At 53.4% G+C, this 17,901-nt stretch overlaps 5 protein-coding genes across 5 annotated transcripts; 2 read left to right on the forward strand and 3 right to left on the reverse strand.

The window, feature by feature from the left end:
• Positions 1-4,164: 4,164 nt before the first annotated feature.
• CABS01_01534 (phosphatidylserine decarboxylase) lies at positions 4,165-7,796 on the forward strand (the record flags this gene model as incomplete). Its single annotated transcript, XM_060534914.1, has 5 exons — positions 4,165-4,323; positions 4,420-4,464; positions 4,529-6,722; positions 6,778-7,529; positions 7,587-7,796. 5 exons carry the CDS (start codon positions 4,165-4,167, stop codon positions 7,794-7,796), a joined length of 3,360 nt encoding a protein of 1,119 aa, XP_060398103.1.
• Positions 7,797-8,860: 1,064 nt separating this feature from the next.
• On the reverse strand, positions 8,861-9,007 carry CABS01_01535 (uncharacterized protein; the record flags this gene model as incomplete). Its single annotated transcript, XM_060534915.1, has 1 exon — positions 8,861-9,007. The coding sequence occupies one exon, from the start codon at positions 9,005-9,007 to the stop codon at positions 8,861-8,863; it is 147 nt and encodes a 48-aa protein (XP_060398104.1).
• Positions 9,008-11,629: 2,622 nt separating this feature from the next.
• On the reverse strand, positions 11,630-11,866 carry CABS01_01536 (uncharacterized protein; the record flags this gene model as incomplete). Its single annotated transcript, XM_060534916.1, has 1 exon — positions 11,630-11,866. The coding sequence occupies one exon, from the start codon at positions 11,864-11,866 to the stop codon at positions 11,630-11,632; it is 237 nt and encodes a 78-aa protein (XP_060398105.1).
• A 2,907-nt stretch (positions 11,867-14,773) lies between these two features.
• Positions 14,774-15,088, forward strand: CABS01_01537 (uncharacterized protein; the record flags this gene model as incomplete). Its single annotated transcript, XM_060534917.1, has 1 exon — positions 14,774-15,088. The coding sequence occupies one exon, from the start codon at positions 14,774-14,776 to the stop codon at positions 15,086-15,088; it is 315 nt and encodes a 104-aa protein (XP_060398106.1).
• Positions 15,089-16,259: 1,171 nt separating this feature from the next.
• Positions 16,260-16,478, reverse strand: CABS01_01538 (uncharacterized protein; the record flags this gene model as incomplete). Its single annotated transcript, XM_060534918.1, has 1 exon — positions 16,260-16,478. The coding sequence occupies one exon, from the start codon at positions 16,476-16,478 to the stop codon at positions 16,260-16,262; it is 219 nt and encodes a 72-aa protein (XP_060398107.1).
• Between the last annotated feature and the right edge of the window lie 1,423 nt (positions 16,479-17,901).

Raw genomic sequence — 17,901 nt, forward strand, 5'->3', positions numbered from 1 at the left:
GTATGGAAAATTTCATGGCAGTGAAGTAAAACAGTCGTGACAGTGAGTGATTTAAAAGATATGCACACGTTGTGAAACTTGAAGGTCGGGCTACATTGGTTGGAAGCAAGGGAGAATCAAGTGACAGCCGTTGGGATGGAGCGGCATTTCAGGGGGACGGGGAAAGGTCTGGAGTAAGAGTCCTCTGCCTGGCTGGGCGAGCTGGAATTCGACTTGCTTGGGAAGATGCCGGGTGAAGCGTGTATGTATCTGGAGAGTGAGGAGATTCTGGGGATGGGAGGGGCATCGTCTGGGGCCATGGACATGGACCAGGACTTGGGCCTGTCTCAGTCCCGGCTGAAGATTCGTGGCCTGCTGCGTCTGGGTAGAGACTCGGAACGGATTGAAGCGGGAAATCGGACATGATGATGGATTGGTAACTATCCAAGAGGGGCTACCCAGGCTGTTGGGCAATGCTTGGGGTAGCTATGGACCGGCTAACTCGACTTGGGAGGTCTGTCGTGATGCGCGATATGTTGACGAGACGAGAGTGTCGCTAATTCGGCGACAAGCGACCGAGAGGATAGGCACGCGACCGACGGGGCGGAAGAGGAGAGCAAGCCAGCAGGGGATGACATTGACAGGGAAGCGAACGAACGTGAGGGAAAGGGAAAAGGACAAGCGACAGACGGGATTCGGGATGGCATAATGACCACTGTGGATGGGGCATTGGGGCGAGATGGGGTTAGAACAGGGAGCTGCATCTAACTGGGGAGAGAGTCTGATAGGATGGACAAATAAGGTGCGCAGTGATGGTCAGGCACGGGTTCTTGTGCGAGTCCGAGATACTGTGTCTGACTGCAGCTGATGATGAAGGGGAGTGATGGGGATAGGCCTTGAGTGATGAGAAAATTATGGTCCATATGGTGAAAGCAACGGATGAAGAGGCGGTGGAAATGCATTGCGACGGAGTTGAGAAACAACGACAAGGTTACCTTAGGCCCTGAGCACATGTAAAATACTCCAAAAGCAAGTTTGAATGTGCGCTGTTTCTCACTCGTAGGCGTAGGCGTAGGCGAAGACGAAGGCTCGCGCTCGCACTCGCCCTTCATTTTCGTGCCTGTCTTGCCTGTCTGTGTCTGTCCACAGCGTGGGGGCCAAGCATTCTGGCGTTCCGGCTCATTCCTACCTGCCTTACCTTATCTTGCCGTCTATGGTCTTGGGTGCTACTTGCTCTTGGACTTGCGTGCCTGCTCGATCTCATGCTTAGATTATGAGTGAATTATTCGTGTCTCAACTCTAAGGAAACCGAGGTGGTTGCAGCTGCCATTGGAATTGAGGAGCGATTAGGAAGGAGCGTCTAAAAACACACTTCGTCCTACCTCAAGTGCCTCAGGTAGAGAATACTTCTGTTACTTTTGTAGACGGGAGGATGTCGTTCCTTGGGTGTTTCCATTTCGGTACGGCGGTACCTCATCTTCCTGCTTACCAAAGTACTTTACCAACTGGCTTTGAGGGAGATGTACCCAGCCACAAAGTACACGAGCTGACACCGATGTCAGACTAGGCGGGTACGTACTGCAGAAATTGACCACCCTCGAATTGTACAACTCTGGCAGGCCGCAGATTGGGAATGCCACACTCACATGCTCGCTCACGCATTGTTACGAGCTGTACGGGATACTGGGGCCCTCAATGTTAGAGGACTCGAGGTGCATGTCTTCCTTGGGGACGAACCTGGGTAGTACGAAGCAGAGACAGCAGATAGAACTCGCTTTCGCCTACCAGACCTCACCTTGTGTACGCATGACGTGAAGACGAGAGGCCACCTTCTCCAACCGGTGCGGTCGGTGAGTGCTTGGGTGGGCGAAATACTATACATTACCTACTTTACCAGACGTTTGTAGTATTCAACAACCTTGCCTTGAGAAGTAGTGAGAGGAAAAGATGCAAGACAAAAACATGGCCCGGACCTCCCCCTCTTGGTGTCGTCTGTTCTCGTTCCCGAACTCTACTTGGGTTCTTCTATGATCTAGGTACTCCGTACCCATCTTCCTCCCCTTTTTAACCTTTGGGCTTCTATGAGCGTGCCAGCAGTGCCTGGACGAAGGCGTGCTCAACGCCTAGGTAGCTGCGAGCGACCAAGGTACCAAGTGATACACACCTCCACTACCTTGTGTACATTGTAAGGTGAGGTGACCTACAGCGTCTTCTCTTAGAGTTCTTCCCAGAGATTGCTGTTTCTGGCTGTTTTCAACCCGAGTTTCTACCCATCTTTGGACGCCGCTTCAGCTTCAGCTCCAGCTCTCCAGCTCCATCCGTCTCCAGCTCTGTTCCCTGCTCAGGATCCCGTCTCCCACCCCAAACCACGCCAAACGCCTCAAGTGAACCCACCCAACCGCACCCACATCACCCCAAACAGTGGCCACTTTGCCCGCTAGGGGACTGCACCACGAGCCGAAGCACCCGCGGACCTTCCCAGCCAACGGCCATCGCTGCCCACCAAAAGTCGTCGTATCTGGGACGAAATACGCTGGAACATACGACGAGACGAGACGGTACTTCGCTCCACCACCAAAATCTCACCGAATCTCAAAGTACCCGCCCGGCCTGAATACCCTCGCTATACGTTTTGTCTGGTGTCTATACACGGCCACATCGGACGTAAAAACAACAAGAAAAAAAAGGTACCTCGAATACTGCGTCCTTTGCAATTCAACTAGAAGTACATGTCCATATTCTTTTTTTCCCAAGGTACGTAAGATGGGCAACCGCTCCTCTCTCTCTTTCCCCTGGCCAGGCTCCAGAGTTGCTCTCGCTCCCTCTCCGTCCTCGACCTCCGCCTGCATTGAGCCGTGGACTTCTGCGACGCCTTTGCTTCTGCCTCTTTCTCGTTCTCTCTTCCCGTCTCTCTCGCCCTCTCCTCTACCTTTTTCCTATTTTCCCTCGAGACTCTGCTCGCAGGAAACAAAAAAAACAAAGCATCTAAATCATTCTAATACCCTACCCTTTTGTCGGTTCCTCCTGTCGGGCCCTTCTCCCTAGCTTACTCCTTCGTTCCAGTTGCACATGGTGGTGGCGCCAGGTTGGATGTGCATCGAAGCCACATAATTAAATCTGTACATTTGTTCACTCAACTTTCCATTCTCGACCCCGGGCCTCTTATTATTCAGACATCAGCCCTCAAGGGGCCCCAAGCTCCTACCTCATCTCTCTTCTCCCTTCTTCTTCTCTTCGTTGCTCTCTGCTTCCAGCCCTTCCCCTTTTTCTCACCTACTGCTACTTGTAGACATTTCTTTCCTCCGTGAGATCCATCATCGACCAATACTGACATTGGCTTCATCTCAAGGTCATTGACGGTTCCCACCCTGCGAGGTCAAAACCTGAACCTGAATTGGTCTTCAGCTGTACGTCGAGGCAACCAAAGGCCCCTGCTCGACACGCTACCAAAAGGCCTCCCCAACCACATCCGACAGCAATTGTTACGTGTGGCTCGCCAGTCATCGCCAATTCGTCCAGAGCTATCTTGAGTAGACGCCACCTTTCGCTGTCCGGCGTCGTTGAGCAGTCCAGCTGGCAGGGAAGCACATATCGCAACGAACAGAACGCAGCGTCGCACTCGTTGAGAAGCGCGGATCAGCAACCAGCAAGCTACACTACTACCGAAACCCTGTCACCACTTGCAGCTGCGCTACCTCATCTCCTGAGCGCGCGCGCCTCTGCCTGCTTGCCGCAAGCCACTGCCCACCTCCAACCAGCACCACCGCTCCACTCACTACCTACGCCTTTGGGCCCTGCCAACAACAATTCGAGCGCGGCAATAAGCAACAGCGACAGCAAGCCGAGGTGTGTGAGAGGTCGAAAAAGAAGGACTGCCTTGCTGTGTACGCCCACCCCAGAAACAAGTCGGACATTTCGCCTGTCGGGTCATGACAATTGGATAGTCGCTGGAGCCAAATACGTAAGGTACCGCAAGTACCTGACGCGACCTAAGGCTTCCCAGCGCTCCGCATTGCGTCTCCTACGTCACCCCGCCCCCCCAATCTGGCCGCTCTGCCCGTGAGTGTGTCTGCTCTTGGCTTGTCGCCCTCACACACACGTCGTGTGCCCTGCGCCCTCCAAACCCTCTTCTTGGCTTGCCGCAACTCTTTTTAGGGGCCGCTCCCCGACCCGCCGTCGTCCACCATGGTCCGCATCATCCCTGGACGACTCAAGTCCAGCTCCTCCCTCCGCAACAGCCGCAGCAGCAGTCCTACGAGAAACAACAGCACCGGCAGCACCAACAGCAAGATGGAGCTGAGTCCAAAGGAGAATGGCTTGACCTTGAAGGTCGTCGTTATGAAGGTAAAAATAACTTTGGCATTGTAGCGCCGATGCGCGGATCCAAGCTGGGTAGCCAACACATAAGACACACGATTGCTGACGCTTGATGCATATTAGGCTCGAAATCTTGCCGCAAAAGACAGACGCGGCACATCCGACCCAGTACGAATTCGAATCCAACCCACGCGCGCTTCCGTTATCCATTGTCTAACATGAACTCTTCTAGTACCTGGTTTTGACACTCGGTGACGCCAAGGTGACCACCCACGAAGTGCCCAAGACTCTCAATCCAGAATGGAACGTCATCGAAGAACTACCAGTCAATTCGACCCAGAGCCTCCTTCTCGATGTTATATGCTGGGATAAGGACCGCTTCGGCAAGGACTACCTTGGCGAGTTCGACCTTGCTTTGGAGGAGATCTTCGCCAACGAGCAAATCGAGCAAGCCCCGAAATGGTACCCTCTCAAGAGCAAGAGACCCGGCAAGAAGACCAGCGTGGTCTCTGGCGAGGTCATGCTCCAGTTCACCCTCTTCGACCAGTCCAACACAGCCGCTTCCCGCGAACAAGTATTCGAGAAGCTCAATGCCCTGCTCAACCAGTTGCCTGCGGGGTCCCGACAAATCACGCCGACCATGACCCCCCTCATCCAGCCGGTCCAGAATATGAGGGTCAGCGGAACAAACCCGTCACCTCCCCTGTCGCGCAACCAAACCGACGCCTGCCAAGAAGATGACGATGACGATGATCTGGATATCGAAGATGACACTCCCGAGGACGACGATCCCAGCAAACCCGAAGTCGCCGAGAAACGCAAGCGACGCCTGAGGATCAAGGGCCTCAAGAAGAAGAGAAGAGACCAAACATACGAGTTCAATAATAGTGGAAGCGACGTTGTGGGAGTCATCTATCTTGAAGTCTTGAACATTACGGATCTGCCCCCTGAGCCCAACTCGACCCGGACTACATTTGATATGGATCCTTTCGTCGTTGCGTCACTCGGCAAGAAGACGTATCGGACCAAGCGAGTGCGGCACAATCTCAACCCGGTCTTCAACGAGAAGATGATTTTCCAAGTACAGGGTCACGAGCAGACATACTCGTTCTCCTTTACCGTGATGGATCACGACAAGTACTCTGGAAATGATTTCATCGCCGACTGCTCATTACCCATCAGGGAGCTCATTGACAAGGCCCCCCAAGCAGATCCCGAAACTGGTCTGTACGACGTACCCGAACCCCACGAGTATGTCGCCCCTCAACAGCGCCGCTTCAAGAAGCTAGGAATGTCCCGTACATCATCTTCCCAAAGCTTGAGCAAGGTGCGACCTGGATTGTCGAAGAATGCAAGCAGTGCATCCACAACTACCCAGACCGGAACAACAACGCCTACGCCTCCCGCCCAGGGGTCGACTTTGAACCCTGAGTTCCTGTCTCCTGAGCAAGCCCTCGCAGGAGCCGGTGCGCAAACTGCCGAGCTTGAGGCAGACGATGCGGAATTTCACGACTTCAGCGTCGCCCTGAAGATGAAGGATGCCAAGAAGTGGGAGGCCAAGCACAACCCGGTCCTCTACATCCGCGCCAAATACGTCCCTTACCCGGCTTTGCGACAACAATTCTGGAGATCGATGCTCAAGCAATACGACACCGATGAGAGCGGCCGCATCAGCAAGATTGAGCTGACTACGATGCTTGACACCCTCGGATCAACGTTGCGCGAGTCAACCATTGATAGCTTCTTCCAGCGTTTCCCCCACAGAGCCCAAGGCGATGACATATCGGACCTGACATTCGACGAAGCTGTGATATGCTTGGAGGATCAATTGGAGGCTAAGAGCCGCCCACAACTCAGCGTCACAGACAGAATGAAGGGTATGCTGCCGGATGCTGACAAGGTCAAGAATCTGCTCTCTGCTCAAGGCACCAGCAACGTTCCCGGCGGTCTACCGGCAGAAGGGTCTAGCTCATCCGATGGAACTCTCGACGTTCCGGAGCTCAGCACTCCTGGCGAGGAAGGTGAAATGCTCGACCGGGACGACCTGGCTGAGGACCGTGCCGGCGAGGAGCATGTGGTCGAAATCAGAGAGTGCCCCATCTGCCACCAGCCGCGCTTGAACAAGCGCAAGGATACCGACATCATCACTCACATTGCAACCTGCGCAAGCCAGGATTGGAGACAAGTCAACAACCTCGTCATGGGCGGCTTCGTCACCGCTAGCCAGGCCCAGCGCAAGTGGTACTCCAAGGTCATCACAAAGATCTCATACGGCGGTTACAAGCTGGGAGCCAACTCCGCAAATATCCTTGTGCAAGACCGAATCACTGGCCAAATCAACGAGGAGAAGATGAGCGTATACGTCAGACTAGGCATTCGCCTGTTGTACAAGGGACTGAAGTCGAGCAACATGGAGACCAAGCGAAGTAAGTTTCTGATGCAGGTAGTTCACGAGAAGCTCGACTGACAATGCTGTTTTAGTTCGCAAGATGCTCAAGAGCATGAGTGTCAAGCAGGGCAAGAAGTTTGATGATCCGGCTTCTAAGGCTGAGATCCCCAAATTTATCGAGTTCCACCGCCTCGACATGTCTGAGGTGCTCCTTCCAACAGAAGAGTTCAAGAACTTCAATGAGTTCTTCTACAGAGCTTTGAAACCCGAAGCTCGCCCATGCTCGGCCCCTGACCGTCCTGACGTTGTCGTGTCTCCCGCCGACTGTCGCAGCGTTGTCTTCAACAGTGTGAACCAGGCGACCCAGGTTTGGATCAAGGGCCGCGAGTTCTCCATCAAGCGCTTGCTTGGTGATGCTTATCCCGAAGACGTGAAGCGGTTCGAGAATGGCGCTCTTGGTATCTTCCGTTTGGCGCCCCAGGATTACCATCGCTTCCACATCCCTGTGGATGGTGTTTTGGGCAAGCCCAAGACGATTGCAGGAGAATACTACACGGTGAACCCCATGGCCATCCGTTCCGCTCTCGATGTCTACGGCGAAAACGTCCGAGTTCTCTGCCCAATCGATAGCCCGACTCACGGCCGCGTCATGGTCATCTGTGTTGGTGCCATGATGGTTGGCAGTACTGTGATTACGCAGAAGGAGGGCGCGCAAGTGAATCGTGCCGATGAACTCGGCTACTTCAAATTTGGTGGCAGCACGATCGTATTGCTATTCGAGCCGGGCAAGATGAAGTTCGATGACGACCTGACTGACAACTCCAACGGGGCTCTCGAGACCCTAGTAAGTTATATCTCAAAAGCCCCCCTTATCGAAAGTAGCTGCTGACATTATTTGTAGGTTCGCGTAGGCATGTCTGTCGGACACGCCCCCGACCAGCCTCAGTGGGAACCCGACATGCGAAAGGACGCAAAGGACGTCACCGATGCCGAGAAGAAGGACGCCAAACGCCGTATTGGAGGCAGCCTCGGCAGCGAAGAGTCATCCAGTGGCGAAGATACTCCGAACGCCAGCGCCGGCATCACCACGCACGCTGCGTCGGCCATGTAGAGTCGCCGTCTTCGCGTTGCGTGTGAGCGGTTCGGGCGCCATGTGCGTTTTGCCAGCGGTTCCGAATACGAGTACCTATCAGTGACTGGAAGATAGAGGAGCAAGAAGAGGTAGAGAACAAAACGGCGTTGTGGAAGAACTGGGCGATTTCCTCGCCCTTCGCATGAGCCGCGTCGAGCTTGTCTCCTGTGGTTTCGCTTCTGCGACGTTGGTGGCTTTCAACAGACACACGACATGGCTGAATGCGACTGTAGTACAGCGATTGCAGCGATTACGGCACCGAGCATAAGGGCACGGGATGTGGGAGAGCACACACATGATTGGATCAGAGGCAACACATTTTTACGAAATACAGAGTACAGAAAACGAGAGTAGGGGAGAGTCTAGGGTGCGGGGAGGGCCTTGCTTGGCGAGGTGGGGGATCAGCAATGTCGCTCGCTCGCTTTGAATGAATGCAGCAACATGTCAGTTTTCTGTAAAACGGGCCCCCTGGTTCATGATGAAGCCAAATGTGATGTGGTGACCAATGAATTGATGCGTTAAGGTCCAAAAGGGAAAGTTTCCTGCCTGCAGTGAGGCCCCAGATGAGTGTATGTCCCCACGATGTAGGGAAGGGTGCAACAGCGTTGATTGAGACTCTGCGAGGATGGGCGCCATGCTGGAGATGATGGACTACACGAATCGCGTAGGGAACGAGCAAAGCATGGGACCAAAATCATTTCATGACTTTCTTCTAGAAGGGCCGGCTAGAGTCTAAGTAAGGGGAGAGTTGTTCATGGCATTGATGAAGTTAGGATGGAGAATGTGGAGGGGGTTGGTTCCTATTATTAGGCATTGACGAGGTTGAGAGTTTGACTGGGGGTTTAATTGATTTTTATTTTTTTTGCTCGTCATTCGCGAATGGCCCTCGTCCCTTTTTTTTTTTCTTCCTGGTCAGGTCTTTTATTCAAGGATGATACTAGTGTGATCCATTAGGAGAAGTTTTTGGAGGTTCCATGTGATGTTGCCGTGTGCCGACATGGGGATGCCTGGTTGGCTGAGTTGGCCCCTTTTTCTTGGGAGTGTCAGTGGGAAGGGAAGTTGGGAGTCGCGAATGTATGTGTGTGTGTTGGGTCCAGTGGTGGAGTGGAGTGGGGTAGAGTGAGTGAGTGAGTGATGAGACGGTGGTGATGATGGGTGATGAATGATGGGTGACGGCTGAACCGTTGCATGAGAGGGAATGAGGTCGGAACGGTAGAAGAAGGTGAGGATGTTTGGTGAAGCTGTGAGAATGACGTGAGGGGTGGGGCACCGCCGAAGTGAGTGAGTGAGTGAGTGAGGAGGGGTGCGTGTGGTGCAGGTGGAGGAGGGACTGAGTCGCAGGGTGGGGGAGCAGCAGAGCAGCATCGTCGACGGTTTTATGGCGGTTTACTTTTCATTTGATGAGGAATCTTGTTTATTGCCTTGGGGGAGCTTCAACGCATTCGGATTACGTAGACTTGCTAGCCTTTTTCTTTTTGCTTCTTTTTGTTCTGTCATCTTTTGGCATAAATCTGTAGGGTTTTGAGAGAGGGTGCAGTGCTCTGGAATAGTTCTTCTCTTTAATGATGGATGGGAAGGAGAACTGCAGAATGGTCAAGTGACAGCGCAACTCCCACAATCTCGTGACCGCGGGTTATCCCAACTTTTATTTACAATCTCTTTCCTGAGTGACGAATCTCGCAACATGTGTATGTGAGGAAATAGTTTAGTATAAAAGTGTGGTAAACAACGTCCTTGGGAGAAAGAAGTGGAAGACGCGCCCAAATGGTGTTGATGTACGATGAGGCTCGGTTACTTGGGACATTGAACGATGACCAAAGACTTAATGGATCAGCCATCCATCGGTACATGGTTGACGGCTGGCCCCCCGGTCCGGACAGAGCGACGGCAAGGTCACGGATGAACCGAGTCGGACGCGGGACCCGGTCTACGGAGCCCCTGACCCTCGGGAACGGCGACTGTGCACGGTGACGAAATTGAGAGGAGGGTAAGTGGGATGCTGGATGATTGCTAAAGCGAGAGAGGAACCCCCACCCACCCCCCCCCCCCTTCTTCCATTATCACGAAGGTCCTCCGACGATATCACGGTGAACAGCTTGACGCGCACGACGCGGTGCGGCGTAGTCACGTCAAGCAGAGACGAACATCATCATGCTCATCAGTGGAGGGGCCCCTCCCGAGTCGTCCCTGGTGTCTGATGTTCAGTCTCAATTCCAATGCAGGTCCGGTCCTCCACCAAGGTAAACCAAAGTGGATTCCCGCCTCTCTCTCTCCCTCGATCTTCCTCTCTCGCCCAGCCATTCGTTCTGGTGTTGGTCTCGCGTGAACTAGGGTGATGGAATTTCCCGTGAGCTTTTCCCAAGTTTTCCCACCCCCTCGTTGCGTCATGGTGGGGCCGGGTCGACAGCGGTCTACTGACTCTACTGCTACGATTGTTCCTGGTTTCGGAGTCCGGACTCTTGAAGGGTTGGTTGGAGATGCACTCAGTGTGTGGCTCATGTGGGGTAAGTTACCCCCCCAAATCGCTCATAGCCTCATACGCAGGACTCCGTACTGATGGTACGCGATAATAATGTACGTAGGCAGTAAGGGGGGGGGCTCCGCCCGACGATCACTGATTGATAACAGAGAAGTGCCGGTTCGGAAAGGGAGGGGGGGGTTCGAGAAGAGTCGGTGTCGGAAGTCGGATGTGGACCTACACGTGTATGAACGGAGTATGGTCCATGGAAGGGGCTGAAGTTGGTTAGGAGGAAACTTGGCACGTGAAGAGGGTCATTCGGTTGTAGACGGGGCATTTTAGACGATTTGTGATGACATTGGACCGACTTTGTGAGTACAATGTTTCAATCACAGTTGCCAAGAATAGCGATGGTGGCACAGAAAGAAGTTGATGTGAACAATTTATTTGGGGGTATCTATTCCATACACGAGAGCCAGTGTTGGAGGCTCTGCTAAAGAAGAACAAGAAAAAAAAAGATACGAAATGCAAGGCAAGCAGACGCAGGTAGAGAGTCGGAGGGGTGGAGGGGGCAAAGCAAAAGATGGAGACGAATGTCGTAGACTTGCATGTCTCTCGAACGATATTCTTGCCCCTTCCCCTTCACATCCCACCTTCCTCCGCGTGCCCCGCCGGCGATACAATCATGGAGGGTGGGCTCTTCACTCCCTTCCCCTGCCTGCTGATGGTACGAGCAGCAACTTGCAAAGAGGAATTGGTACGAAGCCGAGAGTACAAAAGAGACAAGAAAAGTGGGCTTGATGTGATGCCCGACCCTGATGGCGTGACGGACGAAACCTTTTCGGATTTACGTCCCTTTCCTCCCAACCCCACCCAAAAACTGCCGGAATTTGACGTGAATGTTTGATTGTGTTGTGTGCGCCGTAAACTCCCCGATGCTGTAGATCCGGAAAACTCTCAATCGAACGAAGATAGAATTGAGCGTTTGGCTGGTGCTTCTGTGTAAAAGTCCCGCTGTTGATAAGGCACCCGAACGCGAAAGCGACCGAGTCAGCGGCGCCGGTTGGAGGTAACGTCGGCACGGTGGGGTGGACTTGAGCTCGCATGCTGCAATTCCAGCTTCGAAAGATTGATGTTGTTGTTTTTGAATTCCAATGTCCTTGACGCCTTTCCGGTTTCCATGACTATCGTAAATGCGTACATGCAGGTAGCCCAGTATCCCAAGTTGAGATGATGTGTTACTTGGTCCAACTAGATGAGAGTGGTTGTGGAGAGCTCTATAAACACCCCAAGCTGAAGCTCAAAGCTTCATGCTCAGGGCCCAAGAGCCGACCGAGATGCGTACAGTCGCCATCTATTTGGGTCCGCGCCACGAGGAGGCAGACGGTGATCGAGACATGGGAACGGTGGTCTCGCTGCGGTCGCTGTCCATGGAGCGCTTCTCAGGAGAAGGGCTGCGAGGGAAGTAGGAGGTCATGCTGGGGGCCTGGACGCCGGGGGAGGGCAGATCGGAAGGCGAACGGCGGGTTTCGCGCCATGAGGCGTAGATAGACTTGCACAGGTGTGCGGACATGGTGTATGTGGGCGACATTTTGGAGTTGGTGTGTGAGGTTGTCGTGTAACAAGACTTGTAGGTTGTAGGTTGTGAAGAGACGGAGAAGCTCTCAGGTAGTTGTAGAGAGGTGGTCGCGTGCTTTGTATAAGAGGTATAGATAGTGAGGCTGAGAGCAAGTTGGATGTGGAGTTATCGACACGCGGCTCTGGTGGCAGAGGGAGAGCAGGATGGTGGTAATAGGGCTTGATCGGTTATTATTAGAATCCTTGAAAGGGAGAATGGGAAACAAGATGATAGAAGGCAAGCTATGAGGGGGAGCAGACGGGCTGCATTATATTTGGGCTGGAAGTCGTGGGCAAAGAGACGAACTGCGCGGTAGGCGTGGATGGTGGGCGTGGCACCAGACCAGGCACCAGGGGGACCCTTTTTTTTCGGTTTCCCCTTCCTCCACTTTCTCCTTCTGACTTGTACCACAGTAGGACGATTTGTACGAATGCCACAGGTAGGTACTGCGTACATTTGTGATGTATCTTTACGGCGCGCGCGCTCCTATCTGTCAACTTGGCCCCAAATCGGCGGACGGGGGGGCACGAAACATGCGATTTGGCGTCAAAAGAGGCAGAAAACGGACGAGGGCGGGCATGGGGAGATTGAGTGTGACTCGCTGCGCAGAGGGAACCACCCACTAACAAGGCCCGGCGAGTTCCCTTCACACCCCTCCCTGGTGGGACGAGCAGGCAACGCAGGCTGGCAGCACCTTCAACCCTTCAACTCCCCCCACTGCCCAAGAGGATAGCCGCCACAGTCAAGATTCACCAATGAAGAGCTCAGAAGAGTGAGATTGATGGCTTCTAGCCAATGGATGCTGAGGCAAAGTAAGCAGACGGGAGAATCTGGTGCAATCTGACGGGAGGAAGGTGGGAGTGAAAACGTACGATTCGAGGCCTGTGGCTGTGCTAAATCATCATACGGACGGGTGGGCGTTGGTGGTCCGGAACTTGAAAGGGCGGACGGGTCCCTGTGGACGCACGAAGTACTCCGTACCTACACATGTATCCCGTAAGGTAGGCTGGGCTGACCATTTTTAGCCACGGCACATCATCTGGTTCGTCGGCCTGGCCCTTGAACTTTGAAAGGCCCCCCATCTAGATCCAGAAGAGCTTGCCAGCGGAAAGAAAGAAAGTGTGACTGGATATGGCTGGATGCCGTTGTTGATCCTTTTGGCGGGGGTTTAGTACTTAGTTCGACGTCGGGTACAAAGTACGGAGTATGCGTGGGATAATGATCTGTTTGTTAGCTGTTGATGGATATTGAAGAGCGTTGGTATCTCACCAGGGTGAGGTCTTGTCCACTTCCAAACTGCTCACTTTGGGACATTACCATTTCGGCCATCGCAAGATACACGACGACATCTTGCTTCAAGATGATAACCCAGCAAGACTGACGACGGAGAGAGGGGCAGATTCGTTTGACTCTTACCACGATACGTCACTGCTTGCGTGCTAGGGATGGGGAATGAGCAAGCAAGACTGACACCAGCCACAACAGGTACCTACGCACAACTACGCAGTATACCAGGATCTTCATGATTGGCCAGGGTTCACGACCAAGGCAGCTGCACCACGATCTACGCCTGCCACGGTCAATAACGGTCCACCCGTGACCGAACCGACCCTCGCAAGGCAGAGGCAAGAGATCCCGAAGTGGTTGCCGGGACTTGGTCAGGTATCCGTTTACCGTACGGTACTACTCCGTATGGGCAGTACATAGGCCCTCAGCTGCTACCGTACTACATGCCTACTTGCCCAGGTCCAAGAGAGGCAGGCAATGGCACTGTGGATCGGCCGCTTCGGGTCGGAGCTCCTCCCGAGTCTCTGCTCCGACTTCCTTTCCCGATGGGATGCCCAAAGGAAGCGAACATCTGCCAAGTTTGGGAACTCAGGATTGGCCTTTCGGCTTTCCCAGCCTAACGCCGCGCGAGAAGCTACGTGAAGGTTGCGCCAGATGAGCTCCAAGGCTGACTGGTTGTGGACGGTATGCCTACTTTGGAAGTAAGGTACCAACAGTACTTTAGATTTCGTGAAGGGCAGAGAAACCCGCCCTGCTTTACAGGCTGGAGCTCCACGTTCCGAACCGTGGGGGCCCGAAGCTTCTGCTGCTGCCCCGCGACAGCGAGACCGACCAGCAGCCTGCAGGCCACCTTCTTCGAAACCTTAACGCTCCAGCGATGCGGTGCTCACACGACCAAGCTGCAACTCCTCCTGCTGTGCCGATTGGAGCTGCCGGAAACCATCTTCTTCTGCCTTATGGCTCGGCGCGCGCGACACTCGAAACTGTAAGATGTACCGTATGTCCGTACTTCCGGCAACCATTTCCCGCCGGTTTACCAGTTGTGGATGGGACGAGTTCGTCCCAGTCTGGGGGACTGAGGATGTGGCATGGGTTAGGTAGTGAGCTGTGGGTTTCCGATGGTTCCAGATGCTCTCTCATTCCTTTTTGGGGCTCTGGCGGCTGAGAAATGCTGACCAGCTTTGCGTTGGCTGAAATGCTGATTGTAAATCACAAAAGGGCAAAAGACGGCACGCCATTCTATGTGGAATTGTAGAATGGTCAGCGTGTGCATATTTGTAATGTGCCTGACAAGCTGACGGTGGAAGTGGTAAGGCGATTTGCATGACTGGTCGAGGAGAAATCATCGAGTCCACTCGTTCGCTGGCTTTGCAAAATGTTCCTTTGACGTAGAAACTTTTGGGGAAGGCGGAGAATCCCATTTGTCCAAGGTGACTGAAAAATTGACCAATTTCAAGGAGGAACATTGTTTGCCAGCTGTGGTGCGAATACCTGCTCCGGTGACTGTTCTTACTCCGTGGGGTGAGCTTGCCCTACTTATTTCGATATGGAGCCAGGAAAGATATGAACATCCGATATGGTGTAGTGGCCAACATGATGCCCTCTCATCTCAGTGAGAGGTTAGGCATAGCCCCGAGTTCGATTCTCGGTTTCGGAATACTTTTGCCATTTTCACTGATTACGTCATCATGGAGTGCGTTCTCGGCTTGTTGTTCATCTTCATTTTGTCAATTTGACATCCTTTTGCCAGTATTCGTCTGGATGGTCGTTTTGGCTGATGTTGTACTGGCATTGTCCGATGCCTTCGCAGCGACCAACAAACAAAAACGTAGGGTTCGTGCGCTCTTGACAGACATCTTTGATGGCATCCAACACCAAAGATGCAATTTACGCACAGCTCTCCGCTAGGACCAACTTGTCAAAGTTAAGCAGCCGCCCGTCAGCGGTCACCTTTCCTAGCAGAGCCGTCACAGAGTTAGTCTCACTTGTCACCGCAATCCTCAGGTCTGCCGAGGCGATCGTTGGCAGATATAATATGAGACGTCAGAGCTTAACGGCCTAACAGATCCCGCAGGGCGCCCACGATGGCGCACTTCGGTCGTTTCAAAAGATGATGGCTGGCCGCTATCTCACATCTCATTCGGGGAAGCTGGCCTTCTTTCTTATTCTCTGGAGTTTTGGACGTGGTGGTTGTGTATAGCTCGCCCATCTTATTGCGAGATTGCGTCGGTGAGTCGTCAGCTGAGGGGAAGGATTTGCTTACGGCTCACCGTCCGTCCACAGACGAACCTGGGGTTGACAAAAGCCCAGCGTCTGTGAGCGCGGTGGTGTTGTGTTAGCTTCGGGCGCAAACTCATAAGCAGTTGCCCCAAATATGCGCAAGCATAGCGAATGTTAACGTGCCATTTGCCATGATTCCCAATGATCAGAGACGTTTCGTTCTGGATTCACTGATTCGTCCACTCATCATTCTCCTTTTCAACTGCGGTCGCTTTGAAGTGGAGAGGGGGCCAAACGTCCGGGGCAGTAATGGCGACGGCTGCGGTGGGCGACGGAGACAGTAGGAGATTTGAGGGTTGAGAGGGAAGCCGGCCGGGTCTATGCCATTACGACATTGGAGCGTCGCGCAAAAGTCGCACGCGCACTTGGCGTTTAATTGAATCTGGGGCCCTTGGTTGAGAGAAAGCCCGAACGGTGCGAACGGGAGTCTCCCAACATCCCAACCTTTCCGATCGAAAGTGAAAGGGAAGGGGGTTCATCTTTAATCGACTTTAATGACCTCTGCTCGTGGACTTAATGCGCAGAGTGAGGCTGTGAGGGAAGCACGAGGTGAGGGTGGGGGGATGAATGGGCAAAAGCCTATTACTCCTGGGATGAAGAGGCCAGGATGAGGCAACCTACGTGAAGTTTGAACAGGAAAAAGCTGTTGGCTGCAACTTATAGGTGCCCGACATATGGTTCGACGGGCATTTTACGCCAGACTTTTTCTAGCGCAGCACACTCGATGCTTCTCGAGTTCTCAGCCCCCTTGAGGGAGACGTTGTTGAAACAGGCAGACCCCAGATGCGGTGGTATGGGGCTACGTCGGACGCATGAAAGTGTGAGTGGTGCCTGGCTCGCCTTCACATTTCGCGGTCTTGATGGGTCTTTTGGGACTTTGGGTTGAACGGAGAGGACCAGATGGGATGGGGGCGAGGGGGATATGCGGTAGGGATGATTGGATCTTGGGTGAATGAGAAACCCGGGTTGACCGTTCCATGGTTCTTTTCTTGTGGGTTGAGTGAGGGCTCCTCTGCATGAAGGATCATGGTGGACAGGAGGATGCTTCATGAAGGGATGCCAGCTACGGGGTCGGTCGGACAGTCCCTTTTGGAAATGTTTCGATTCTAGAGCAATAATCCGTGAGAGACTCATCCATAAGAGGCATAGATAGTAGAGTTCCAGCCACGCGTGCCGTAGGTAGTCGAAAGCCCTTCGGTATGCAGGTGTCTACGCAGTAGAAGAGCCAGAGCCAGAGCCAGAGCCAGAAGAGAACAAGTCGGTTTCTAAAGATGGAAAATGCAGAGTGCCATGGCGGCCTCTGATTGGTCTCATCTGTAACAAGACCAGCCGTCCACCGGCAATGCTTCCCCCCTTCCTGATTCCTTTTTATTGTGGATTTTGAGGTGCTTCAAGTCTTCCTCCCCCCTGCACCTTCAGTGTTGAGTTTGACTCTAAGGTATGCAGCCCTGGCGAACATGCGCAGAAACCGTCCCCTCCCCCTTGTCTGCCCCCTTCTCGGCCGTCGTTTCCTCCAAGAGACATGCCGGTAGTTGGATGTGCTTCTATGCCCTTCATGACAGTAGTAGCGAGGGCTTTACGTCTGAAACGGCAATGGGAACTGTTGGCATCCAATCGTGACCGTCCCAACACGGCCTGAACTAATTCCACCTAATTACATCTTGCGGATACTCTCACTAACGCCGCCGCCGCCGTAGCTCCCGGATCGACCTACATCGTCCCTCTCTTCTATTATGGGCTGCAAGTGTTAGTTCGCCGACGCCTCTTGATTACCCTTTCTGAGGGCAAGAAACATACTCAGGCGTGTTGGTCAAAGTCCCATCGGTGAGTTGCAATGTTGGCAAGCCAAGCCAGCATTGACCGAGATTCGGATTTCCTTCGTCTCTCAAACGTCGAGAAACAAAGACATTGTCAGACACGGCCGGCACTAGACAAGACACGTCAAAGTGATCAATGCTTTCTTCTCTGTCTCTTCTTCGTCTGTTCTACCCATTCTCCCCTTGGTCCCAGATGATCGGATCCTCTAGCTTTGCCCTCGACTCACACTATGACCCGTGAGCTCATCAAAGCTCAGCCACCCCTATTGCCAATTACCCAGCACGGTCAACGATATGGCTCTGCGGGCTTTGCTTTCTCTACTTTTTTCTCTCTTGTCATCCAATCTACGAACTGTCTGGAGAAGAGTGAATATGGCTGAGTCGCTCACCACGCGCGAGGGCTGCCATCTCATCTTGCATCTCAAAGCATCTGCATCCAATATCCCTGGTTGCTCTCGTCATGCTCCGACGTCGTCACCCCTCCATCTTCGGGCATTATACAGCCCCATGTCACATCTCCCTCGAGTCTCCCCCTCACCCATCCACACACCGTGACCCATCCCACTAGTCGTCCTCGACTTGCGCTGCGGCTCATCCTTCCGCATCAGAATAGAGGCCTGAGAA

The sequence above is a fragment of the Colletotrichum abscissum genome (assembly GCF_030869225.1).
Source record: "Colletotrichum abscissum strain IMI 504890 chromosome Unknown Scaffold_3.1, whole genome shotgun sequence".
In the NCBI taxonomy this organism is placed as follows: domain Eukaryota; kingdom Fungi; phylum Ascomycota; class Sordariomycetes; order Glomerellales; family Glomerellaceae; genus Colletotrichum; species Colletotrichum abscissum.